Source organism: Budorcas taxicolor, chromosome 5 (assembly GCF_023091745.1).
Source record: "Budorcas taxicolor isolate Tak-1 chromosome 5, Takin1.1, whole genome shotgun sequence".
Classification (NCBI taxonomy): domain Eukaryota; kingdom Metazoa; phylum Chordata; class Mammalia; order Artiodactyla; family Bovidae; genus Budorcas; species Budorcas taxicolor.
In genome coordinates this window covers 4,229,907-4,241,842 of record NC_068914.1, presented here as the reverse complement: position 1 = coordinate 4,241,842, position 11,936 = coordinate 4,229,907, and the positions used below count along the sequence as shown (strand labels likewise).

The window sequence follows — 11,936 nt, the reverse complement described above, 5'->3', positions numbered from 1 at the left end:
AAAGGCATACACAAGTTAGCTACTTCATCACACCCAATATACAATAGTACACAGGAACAGTATAACATAATAGGGACCCTCGTCCAGAAGAAGGAAAAAATGGAAATCCATTGCAGCCACTGGTTGGCCACTGTCATCACATTCTGGTAGGCAGAGACTGCAAAAGATCCCAGGGTGGAGCAACTTCCTTGGAGGACAGCCTTCTCTCCAGGATTGTTCCTTTGGGCCCTGGTTGTCCCCACTTTGGTCATTCTCTTCCATCCCCACCGTGGAAGTGTGCATCCATGGCGCACCCCTCTTGGGGCTGCATAGCTTTTCAGCCCACTTCCTGCTGACGTGAGTTTTGTGGCTTAAGGTTGGTTAGTTTGAGTGAACAATGCAGGCTGGTGTTGACCAGGCTTGTGGTTTTGGGGGAAACATATATCCCTCAAAATGGTAGTTTGGGGCATGTAAGGAAATTTAAAACTCTGGTCTTTTATGTATGAGCTTGTACGCTGTACCTGTTCCCTGGAGGAGCATATGACATAGGCCAGCCAATCAAACAGCTACCCCCCAACTGGCCACCCTGGCCCAGTATTACCAAACAGGGTAAGATTTGATTTGTGGATCCAGAGATGTGAGGATATAGATTTGGGGTTGCCAGCAACCTTGTTTCCCAAGAGAGACTAGGTAAGAATGACTCTAACCCAGAGGCGATCAGAAGGAAGGAGTGTAAGAGACAGAGGCTTTGGATGTTGCAATACTCAAAGCTAGATTCAATAAATTCCCTTCTTTGCCTAAACTACAGAATATTAGCTCTTTTACCCAGGGTTCAGTTCTGATCAATGATTGGTTAGTAGGCAAGTCAGTTGGTTTAAAGACAATCAGGGAGCAATCTGATTCAGAATTTGTCTAAATTGTCTAAATTTTCTTCCTATGCTTTTTCAAGTTGCCCTTCCCACACTTAACTGGCAGAAGTTTTGATGACTCATTTTTCAGAGCACTTAACCCAGTTTTCACAGGAACAAAACTGTCTTCTCATATTCATATCCTATCAGTTCATGTGCAGTTTAATTACCTTGCATAATGACAATGTGTACGGTTGGAGTAAGTAAGTTTGGACACAAACTCACCTGACTCTTAAAATAACCCACAACTCAACTGGTAAGAGGAGAGGTGTCCAGTCAGCTAGAGTGTGTCCTCCTGGACACCAGCATCCAGAAGGATTTGTTCACTGTTTTTACTGAAGGAATGGGGACTGTGGCTTATTCTGAAAGTGTAGAGTGGAGTTGTGTCAAAAGCACCGTTTATTTATTTATTTTTGGCAGCGTGCAGCTTGCGGGATCTTAGTTCCTCAACCAGGGATCAAACCCGTGTCCCCTCTGGTGGAAGCGAGTAGACCACCAGCGAAGTCCCCAAAGGTACCTTTTAAAGTTCAACTTTCTAATTTTCTCTTGCAACTGTGAGTCCTAACTCAAACTTGCTTTTCTTTGAATAAGATTCTTTCTTCATAATCGCTGGTTCCAAGCTTATGTGGGCCCAGATATTTCTTGGTTACCTTCCATGGCATTTCTTTGGCTAACAGGCTCTTCCACTTTCTGCAATGACTTTCAAACCTCCTCCTCCCTCCTTGCCTCTCCCACCTTTCCATCTTCCCCTTTCTGTCTCAGCACATGATTTTGCCTTTTATTACATGCAGAAATCAGAACCATCAGACAAGAAAACAGAAATCAACAAACTTCAATTTCCAGACCTCATGACCTATCTTGGTATCACTCCATCATTTTTCTTCTCGTCCCCTGGTTACACAGAAACCATTTTACTCCTGTTCACTATGTTCAGGATCCCAATGGGGACCTTACACCAGCAGTGATTCCCACTCTTTCCTGTTCTTCCTCTACTCCTTCTGTATGGACTCTTCTCCTTGCTGTCAAATATGCTCAATTTATTACAACATGCAGTGGATCTGTGTCTGGCTGCCCAGTCTCCATTCCTCTTTCTGGGGAAAACACCCTGTTTGCAGTCCTGGTGGGTCCTGTGTGATGTTCCTTGAGATGAATTTGACCAGATATTGCTCTCACCATCCCAGGACAGAGAGCACATGGATATAGCTCAGTCAAATGAGTTCTCTTGTTCCCCTTGGAGAAGGAAATGGCAACCCACTCCAGTGTTCTTGCCGGGAAAATCCCAGGGATGGCAGAGCCTGATGGGTTGCCGTCTATGGGGTCACACAGAGTCGGACATGACTGAAGCGACTTAGCAGCAGCAGCAGCAGCTCCCCTGGTTCTTTGAATTTCAAACTGAGAGGCACAGGAAGGACAGACAATTGGAAGCTTTCCTTCCAGGGTGGTGATAGGGCGAGATGGTGGGGTGCTCCCTGATGCTGAGGTGCTCTCTGATGCTGAGGTCTACACTCACCTGGCTACTATCTTGAGGAACCAAGACCAGCTCTCCAGCATTAGCTTCCATCCCAGACTCCTGATATCTCCCAACACATTCCTTTTTTGCTTAACTTTGCCAGTTGGTTTTTGTTGCTTGAAATCAAGGAAACCCACTACATGATGCATAATATTTTAAAAAGTGAGCCAAAACACAATATCAACACCAAAAAAAAAATTTTCTTTCTTGCTCCTGCACCCCTTTCCCAGTGACACTTTCTTATGTCTCTTTCCGGCCACCCATAAGAGTTGACTGCACAAGCGGTTTTCCATCCCCCGCCACACCCCTTCATTCACTCCTCCATCTGCCCCGGTGGCTTCTGCTCCACTGCCCTGTTGAAGCTGTTTGCTCTAAGTGCCCAGGGTCACAGCAATGTCCTGGTTTCCCTCTTTCCTTTCTGGCTGGTCCTTATCAGTCTTTAACCACGTGGTCAGTCACAGATGCCAACTCCAGTATTCTTGCCTGGAGAATCTCATGGACAGAGATGTCTGGCAGGTTCACAGGGTCGCAAAGAGTCAGACACAATTGGAGCAACTGAGCCTGCATGCACTCACAGGTGAGTCTGTACTTCCTGAAAACCTGTCCACTCCTGTGACTTCAGGGTCCCCTGTGCCCATGATGCTCAGACTTCCCTGGGGAACCACAGTTTCTGTGTCACTCACCTCTCCACCTGCTGCCCCCCATGGAACTCCTGAGACCATCACACCTGCTCCTTTTCGGTTGGGCTCCGAGTCTCAGGAAATGGCGTTTGGCCCATGGGGTCTTAAGCCAAGTGCCTCCTCTCTCTACCAAAGTGATCAACAAACCCCACCCCACTCCCACTTCATGCAGTCCTAGCTTGTATCTCCAGAACCTAATGCAGGAGGAGCTTGTTAAATATTTGATCAAATGACTGATAGCAGCAAGAACACTCTGCAGAACATTTAAACTCTCTCTTTCCTATCGCCCTGTGAGGGAAGAATAATTATTCTGCAGATGAGGAAACCAATATTCAAAGAGAGGGATAGCTTGGCTTGGGTGTGGGATCACAGAACCAGTGAATATGTGGGATGTTGAGGTTGTAATTCCTGTTTGATTCTTCAGGTGTCTGGACTAGATGCCAGACTTGGGGCTACAGAAAGTGAATGGTGCAGGCTCTCGCCTGGGCTTCCCACTTTCCACGGGCTGGGGAACTTTGTGCAGGTTCCCTCTTGATGTTAGGTGGAGGCCCAAGGCTCGGGGAGACCAGAGAAGTGAGGCTGGTGCCTGAGGTCTTCCCAGACTGGAAGAGCAACAGAGATGGCGCTCCCTTTCCGGCTACTGAACCAGAGGGGTGCAGACCCTTCAGTAAAGGCCTGGACAAGCAAATCAATGGTCCCTGCAGCTGTGTTCAACAGAAAAGAATCGATACTGGGACTCGATTCTCAGAGACAAGGGCCCTGGGGATGGGTGATAGAAATCCCTGGAGAGCAGAAGGGCTAAGGAGCTGTCTGGGCCTGGGGAGACATGTCGGGACCCTGTGCCTAAAGAGCCTGCTGCCTGAACTGGAAACAGTTCTGGGCATGGAATCTATGGGGTTGAGGTTGTGGGGCCGGATGGAGGGCCTGGGTCTTGAAGGCGCCATCGACGCAGAGCTCAAAGGACCAGGCTGGGTGGTGGGGTCTGCAACAGTGAACCTGAGAGGGTGGAACTATGAGGTCCAGGGCTTGGAAAATGGGCGTCTGCAGGGTGGGTCTAAGACGGACCCAACTAGATGTCCCATGCGCCTGGGTTCTCGAGGGCAGGACTTGGAAGTCCCTCACAATTGAAGGATGGGGGCCAGGGTGATCAAGAACATGGGGGCTGGGCGGCGAGTAAGAGGGTCTCCTAAGGGGCTCTTAGACCTCTGTGCTGGGTGTGGTACGCCGAGGCCAAGAGGACGGGGCTCTTTGGACTTGCGCTGGGGAGCTGGAGGATTGTAGGGAGCCGAGCCTATAAGGTTGGGGACGTTGGGGTTGGGTCAAGAAGCGGCGGGATGTCGTTGGGAGGCCTGTAAAACGAGATCATGGTCGGGGCGGGGCCGAAAAGACGGGACGGTGAGACGTGCCGTGAAGAGTGGGTCGGGAAGAGGGACTAGGGGCTCGCGGGGCAGAGTCGAGGGGATGCTCGTGGGGCTGTAGGTTGGCTGGGAGTACGGAGCGCGGAGGGGCCGGGGGGCGGGGCCGGGGCGGGGCCTGGGCCCGGGGCGGGGCCGGGGCGGGCCCGGGGCGGGGCCTGGGCCCGGGGCGGGGCCGGGGGCCGGGGGCCGGGAGCCGGGAGCCGGGAGCCGGGGCCGGGGGCGGGCCCGGGGCGGGGCCGGGGGCCGGGGGCCGGGAGCCGGGAGCCGGGAGCCGGGACGCCGGCGTGGGCGGTGGAGCGCGGGGGCGGGCCCAGGTGAGCGGGGCTACCGCCCCCTTCGTCCCTCCTCCCCCGCCTCCCCCCGCCCCTCAGCCACCCAGCTGCGCCTCCTGCTCTGGCTCCGCTGGCCGAGCGGACGGCGGCTGGCGGCGTCTTCGGCCCCAGGCCAGGTCCAGGTCCGGCTCGGCTCCATCTTGCGCCGCTGCGCCGGGCACCTGTGGCGGCCACAGGAGCAGCGCTTCCGCCGGCCTCCGCGGCCTCGGGCTGGCGAGAGGGTGAGAGGCCAGCTCCGTGCTCGCCCGTGTTGGGGCGAAGGAGGGTGGGATGGGCGGCACCTCCCCTTCTTGCGCCCGGGAACCCCACTCCTCACCTTTCCCTGAGCCCCGACCCTACGCATCCCGGCCCCCGCCCGGTGCTCAGCGCCCCCCGGGGCTGCACCCCTCCTCGCATCTCTGGACTCATTGCCTGAACTATCCCTTTTTGCACGTCTCCTCTGCCCATCCTCCCATTTCTCAATATTCAGTGCCCAGGACCTCGTCTCTTTCTGCCAACCCCCACCGTTCTTACCGCTTCTTCCCCCTTCCTTCCTCTTTCCTTTTCTATCCCCACCCCTCATCCACTCTCCTCCCACCGCCCCCAGCCCCCGCCCTCCCTTCACTCTCGCTCCTCCTGCCCTCCATCCCTGCCCGCCTACCCCGCAGCCCCCTCTTCCTCCAGTCGCAGTCTTTGCTGCTGGGAAGGTCTGGAGCCCTGCTTGGGGGTCGTGTTGAAGACCTTCTCCGGAGTCCAGGTGGGCTTTGTGTGGGAAGGCAGGACAGGGCCCCTTGCCCTAGGGGAGAGTGTACCTTGCGGTGTGTTCAGGCCTTTGGCCCTCAGCTGGACGCGGCCTGTCGGTCTGGTGCGCAGAGTGCAGCTGGTGGGTGCTGTTTCCTGCAGGCTCACACAACAAACGGGCCTATGTGTCGGCCCCGATGGGTCCATGGGTGTGGTGTGGGCCTATACTGGTTCATGGGAGCCCATGGCCACGCAGGTAGGAACACACCAGCCACCTGGGCTGCTTCAGGTTTGGGGCAGCTGGGCCAGGAGGCTGACCCTTTTCATCTCCGGTTCCTCTTGGGACGTATGGGTAAATCCTCCTCAGGGGAGGAATCTCTTGCCTGGTGGGATCTAGGCCTCTCTGTGGTGAGCAGAGCTGGGTCTGGGACCTCTGCCCCACTGTTCCCCAGAACCCTTTCCTGGCACAGCTTGTGACGTGGGTGCTTTGTTCTTAAGACTCCTTCATCCTCTGTGAAGCGCAGGGTTTGTGCCTCCACACACTTGTCAGTAGCTCAGGAATGCTCCCTGCTGCTTTCCCCAGCTTTGGCCCTGTCAGTCCTGTCAGGCCCTCCTTTGCTGGGATGGATCAGACCACCTACTGGAGGTTGCCACGCCCCTTACTATACGAGGAGGGGTTTGGGTGGTGTATGTCCCTACCTGGTCCCTAAGAGGTAAGTTCACATCTCAACATTTGAGGAGTGTGTTTGTGTCCGTATGCATGCATGTATGAGTGTACGTATACATATTCTCCCAAGCTGAGGTTTAGAATAGACTTGGAAACTGAGATGATGGAGACATTGGGAGCATTGGTGGTGACTATCACCATCCTAGGAAGATTAAGAAGCAAACCAAGCTGCCCTATAATCTAAATGGCTTCCTAAAAGCCACCTTTCTACTCCTACCCCCACTTCCAAGTACTAGTCCTGTGATACCTTGAGCACAAGTCACTCTTGCTGGGAGGAAGAAAGGTAAGATTATTAACAATCACTGTTCCAGGCAGTCCATATGCCATCACATTATGTCTTCACAACAGCCCTGCAGAGTGGGGATTTATTTCCGAATTGCAGATTGGGGAAACTGAGGCTCAAAGAGGTTAGGGGTCTACCTGAGTGTGCATACGTAGGAAGGGCAAGAGCCTGGATTGGAAGTATACCCCTTTGCTTCACTTGTTCGTCCCTGGCTCCGAAGTTCATCTGATCAGCTCTATTGCTTCCTGGGAGGCCTCTATTCTTGGTGGTAGGCGGGGTGTGAAAAACCTTCTTTCGCTAGCGTACCTCGATGCAACTCCCCTGAAGCTCTTCCCTCTATCAGCCTGGGAAGGCCAGCTGGGGTTCAGTGGTGGGTTCTTTGACATTTCTGAGCTGTTCCAGATCTCAGATTGTCACCTGCCATTTGTGGAGGTGGGCTAAGGAAGGAAACTAACAAGAAATTTAACCTCCCACTCCCCTGGGGTCTTTGTGGTCACTACTTTCACTCTGAGTGACGGCCAGCCCTGAGCATCAGGCAGTCACCTGGTGAGGCAGATGCCGCAGTACCTGCACTGGCAGCTTCTCGCCAGCTCCTGGCGGAGACTGTGTGTGCCCCCAGCCTTGGCTTGTTTCGTCAAGGAGACCAAGGTCTGGCTTTTTCTGGCCCTCCTCCAGGGTAGGTGGGGTTCAGTCAGAGGCTGTGTGGGCTGTCCAGATAGGACTTCCTTCGGGTTCTTGGGCTTGGGGCTCACTGGTTGTCCGCCTGCCAGGGCCCATCTGTGACCACAGCCTTCCTAGCCAGCAGGTCTCCTTCTGCCTTTCTGAGTCTCGGCTGCCTACAGAGCTGCTAGAAGCAGGTAGGGTGAATGGGCATCCAGGCTTTGCTCTTACTTGTTCACTTGTTTCACTGGCATGTCATGGGTACCACTGGGTACCCATGTGTTGGGTGCTGGGACTCCAGTTGAGTCATGGCAACACTAAATAAAAAGGGATGCCCGTGGAAGAGTGGTAGTGTCCAGGACGGAGGTCTGCCCCATTCTCAAGAGGGAGCACAGAGAACCTCAGGCACTCCTGAGTTTGATTCCTGGCTTAACCACTTACCAGCTGTGTGCCCTTGAGCAAGTCACTAAACCTCTCTGAGCTTTGGTTTCCTCTTCTGTAGAATGGAGAAGATGACTTATCTCCTGAGATTGCTCTTACTCTCACAAAGAGTGCTGGAAAGGAGACGGCACATGCCTGCCACATGGTGGGTGGCTGGGCACTTGGAGCTGCTGTTCTTGTTATCATCACCGTGGTTGTTATTGGCTTTGTTGACCTTCTGTCTTTATATGTCCACCTTAGAGCCGGAGAGCAGGGCCTGGGCCATAGTCTTTTCTTGTCTATTCATCATTTTCCTGACTCTTCCAGGGACCAGTCTGGCTTCAACCCCAAGGAGCAGCTAGGACAGGAGACTGCTGCCCAGGCTGGTACCATGTGTCTTAGAGCTGCATGGTCATCAGTAACAGTATGTGGCCCTTTAAATTTCAATTTTGTTGTTTACTCCCGAAGTTGTGTCTGACTCTTGCAACCCCATGGACTGTAGCCCGCCAGGCTCCTCTGTCCATGGGATTTCCCAGGCAAGAATACTGAAGTGGGTTGTCATTTCCCTCTCCAGGGCATCTTTTGGACTCAGGGATGAAACTCACGTCCCCTGCATTGGCAGGCGGATTCTTTACTGCTGAGCCACCTGGGAGGCCCTAAATTTCAGTTACTTAAAACAAAATCAGCAAATCAGTTGCTGAGTTGCACTAGCCATCTGTCAGGAGCTCAGTGGCCACATGTGACCAGTAACAACCATACTGGACAGCGCAGAGCAGCTGTTTTCATCACTGCTGAAAGCTGTGCTGAACTGGGCTTCACAGCAAGCCTGGAACTCTAAGGGGACAGGTGCTCTGGAAACAGCCTCACCATTGGCTTGAGCAGCCACCAGCCATCTCCTGAGCTCTGGGGCAACAGGAAGTTTTAACGTACAGAAACTGAGTTCCTGAGAGCCCCTCCCACACTGCCTTTCAGTGGCCTTCCTCGCCTGGCCAGGTGGCTGGTTTCGTGGCAGTTCTTATCAGCACAGGCTGGGAGGGCAGGACTGGGACTACCCGAATTGCCGCTGTTGCCTGCCATCCCCACCCTGCTTCTCCAGCATGTCCTGCCAGGCTGGGAGTCTCAGAGTGATGTTCCTTGTTCATGACTTCGCCCTGGGCCAGGCTGCCTCATGCCCTGGCCCCACTCCCTCTCTCTGGGTCCTGCCCAGCCCCCAGCCTGCTGCCCCCTTCTTGTGGTCTGAACATATGCCTCCTGCTTTCCTGCTCACCCTGTTCCTTGTTCCTTCCTCCCAGGCACCATCTCCTTCCTTTCTCTCCAGGCCCAACCTGCAGGTCTGGAAGAGTCTGTATGGCTAGAGAAAGGGACAGGAGTGGCTGGAAGGGAGCAGGGGCAAGAGAGGACATGTGTCTGATTGGTGGTTACAGGTATTCCCTACTTTTCAAAAGTTTGCTTTATTCCACTTCACTTTCATGGGAGACCTACATTAATTAGTAACTGTTTTCAGTAATGGAAAGAAATTTGAAGAGTTTTACAAGACAAGGTCATTGCTTCTTTACACTATTTTGGCTTATGAAAAGGTTTCATAGGAATACTCTTCTTTCAGATAGTGGGGGCGACCTGTATTGGACCCCATTTGGTGGGCACAGCAGATCTGCATCAGTTCCATGTTGCCTGATCTCAAGAGCATGGCACACAGAAGGTGCTCATGAGCTGGCAGCGGGAGGAGTGAACAAATGCCAAGTGAGTCCTAACGGACTGATACGGGAGCCCTCCTGTCCTTGGAGCATGCAGTGGGAGCCAGGAAACGCCTTCCCCTTCACAGCGGCCAAGACTGAGCCCCAGAGACGTGACAACCCAGCCAGGCCAGGCCAGAGAGGATGGGGAGGGAGCGTGAGAGAACCCAAGGTGTTTTCAGTGAGCCCGGTATTCATGTCTTTCTCATCCCCAAGACTTCTCTGCCCCCCACTGTGTACCAAAGAGGCTCCAGTCCAAGTAAGTGAGATGGTGATGGTTCTGGGAGGAACCAGGGAAGTATCCATCAGTCCAGCTTTACTGGTTATTAAAATACTGTAATAGTTCTGTGCTGATTGACTAAGAGCTATTGTCTCAAAGCCCCAAGCCTCCAGGCCCCAGCAGGCTTGGCCTAGCCCCTGGCTCCCCCTCCCCCATAAACCAGCAGTAGAGTCAGCCACTAGCCTTCTGGATGGCCTCTAGGGTCTCACCCTAGGGCTGGTTCTGATCCCTCAGTTTTGGTGTTTAGAAGCGCCATCCTGGCTATGTGTGGCGACCTTGATTTGAAGCATCTGGCTCCTCTCATCACTTTGCTTGTGGCTCTGACTGGTCAGGCAGGCTGAGACTGAAGCTGTCCCCTCAGTGTGCCTTGCACTGTGTGAGCCCCCAGCAGAATCCAGCAGAGATGCCGCTGCCCAGCTCAGTGCCACCCCCTCCCTCTCTCTCTCCTGCAGGCAGCCATGAGATCCAGCCGTCCTGAGCCGGATGCCCCGGAACCCCTCAGTGCTCACCCTCAGCCCCTGTCCCGAAGTTCTTCCAGCCTGCTGGGTGAAGGCCGGGGGCAGAGGCCAGAGTATCGCAAGAGAGCCAGCAGTGTTGTATGGCAGGCCCAGCTTGGTGAGGCCAGCACTGGCGCCCAGGTCCCGGAGGCGGAGGGGCAGCAGGCTGAGCGCGTGGAGCAGGCACGAGCCTCCAGCCCCCAGCTGCAGCCCAGCGCCGTGGGCCACTGGCGCAGCAGCACTGTGGGCAACGTGTCCACCGTGGGCGGTAGTGACCTGAGTCACCCGCGGGACCCTAGCGCTGCCGCTATGCAGAGGAGCCACTCGGACCTGGTTCGCAGCACCCAGATCCGGGGTCACAGCGGTGCTCAAAAGGCCAGCCTCAGCTGCTCAGCCCTGGGCAGCTCGCCTGTGCATAGGGCTCGGCTGCAGCCCAGCAGCACCTCGGGCCAGAGTGGCCAGACCCCTGCAGGCTTGGAAAGGGACCTGGCTCCGGAGAGCAAGACTTCAAACTCAGCCTGGACACTGGAGAGTCAGGTGTGGGTGCCACCAGCTGCCTTGGGAGGCACAGTGACCCACAGCAGCAGCCCCAAAGCCACTGGCCAGTCGGCCACCACCTCCTGCCACGCTTTGTCTCCAGCAGCCCCGCTCTGTGGCACAAGGGAGATGGGGGCCAGCAGCTGCTGCTATGGCTTGCCTGCCCCGGGGATTCTGGCCTTTCCCAAACTAGTGGCGTCAGTGAGTGAATCTAGGCTGCAGGCTCACCGTGGGGTGAAACTCCGGTGCACGTTTCCTGGGGGGCTTCCTAGGCACTCCCACTGCTGTGCCCACCCTTGGGGTCCCACAGGGTTAGCCATGGAGCCTAGTGCCAGGACCAAGGACATGTGGACCATGACCTCAGCGAGTGACTTGGCCCCAGTCTTGGCTTCCCCTCTGTCAGCCCAGGATGCAGGTGTCCAAGCAGCCCCCAAGGCCGTCTGCAAGGCAGTGGCCACTAGCCCGCCTCTGGAAGCCCCTGTGGCCCTGCACCTGTTCCCGGAGGTGACTCTGGAGTCCAGCCTGGCAGTGGCGCCATCTCCTGTGCGGGACGTACGATGGGATGCTGAGGGCATGACATGGGAGGTCTATGGAGCTGCAGTGGACCCTGAGGTGCTCGGTGTGGCCATCCAGAAGCACCTAGAGATGCAGTTTGAGCAGCTGCAGCGGGCCCCTGCCAGCGAGGACAGCCTGTCTGCTGAGGGTAGGAGGGGGCCACTTCGAGCGGTCATGCAGTCCCTGCGGCGCCCCAGCTGCTGTGGCTGCTCCAGTGCAGCCCCCGAGTGAAGAGCTGCAGCCCCTGGAGCTGCCCGGGGTGCGTGGACTCAGCCCCGGGGCGGTGGGGTCCCCGTGCTCTTTGGATCCACAGGCACCCGCCGACACGCCTCTGTCCCCTGCTGCCCGCAGGTCACAGGACTGCAGCCTGGGGGTTCCCTGCCCCCGGCAGTGGGGCTAGTTTATAAGGGCTTGATTCCCAAGAGCCACGTGCGGGCTCTGAACTTCGGGACAGTTTCAACACTGTGTGTAAGGGGGATCCTGACTTCTCTGTAAAAACCCTTGACCTTCTACCCAGTCTCTGTTCAGAACTCTGCCATGATTTCCCCCAGGCCTCTTTGTGGCTTTATTTTCACAGCAGTGCTGAGATACAACAAATTCCTGACATAAGAGGTGGGGTCTCAAGTGGCAAGGGCTGTCTAAGCCTTTAGGGAAGGGAACTGACATTGTCGAGGCGTCCTGTGTGCCACACGCTTGT

At 55.2% G+C, this 11,936-nt stretch overlaps 1 protein-coding gene across 1 annotated transcript; it reads left to right on the top strand.

Moving 5' to 3' along the window:
- The first annotated feature begins 9,143 nt into the window (after positions 1-9,143).
- On the top strand, positions 9,144-11,470 carry GPRIN2 (G protein regulated inducer of neurite outgrowth 2). Its single transcript, XM_052641346.1, has 2 exons — positions 9,144-9,377; positions 10,103-11,470. Exons 1-2 carry the CDS (start codon positions 9,144-9,146, stop codon positions 11,468-11,470), a joined length of 1,602 nt encoding a protein of 533 aa, XP_052497306.1.
- The last annotated feature ends 466 nt before the right edge of the window (positions 11,471-11,936 follow it).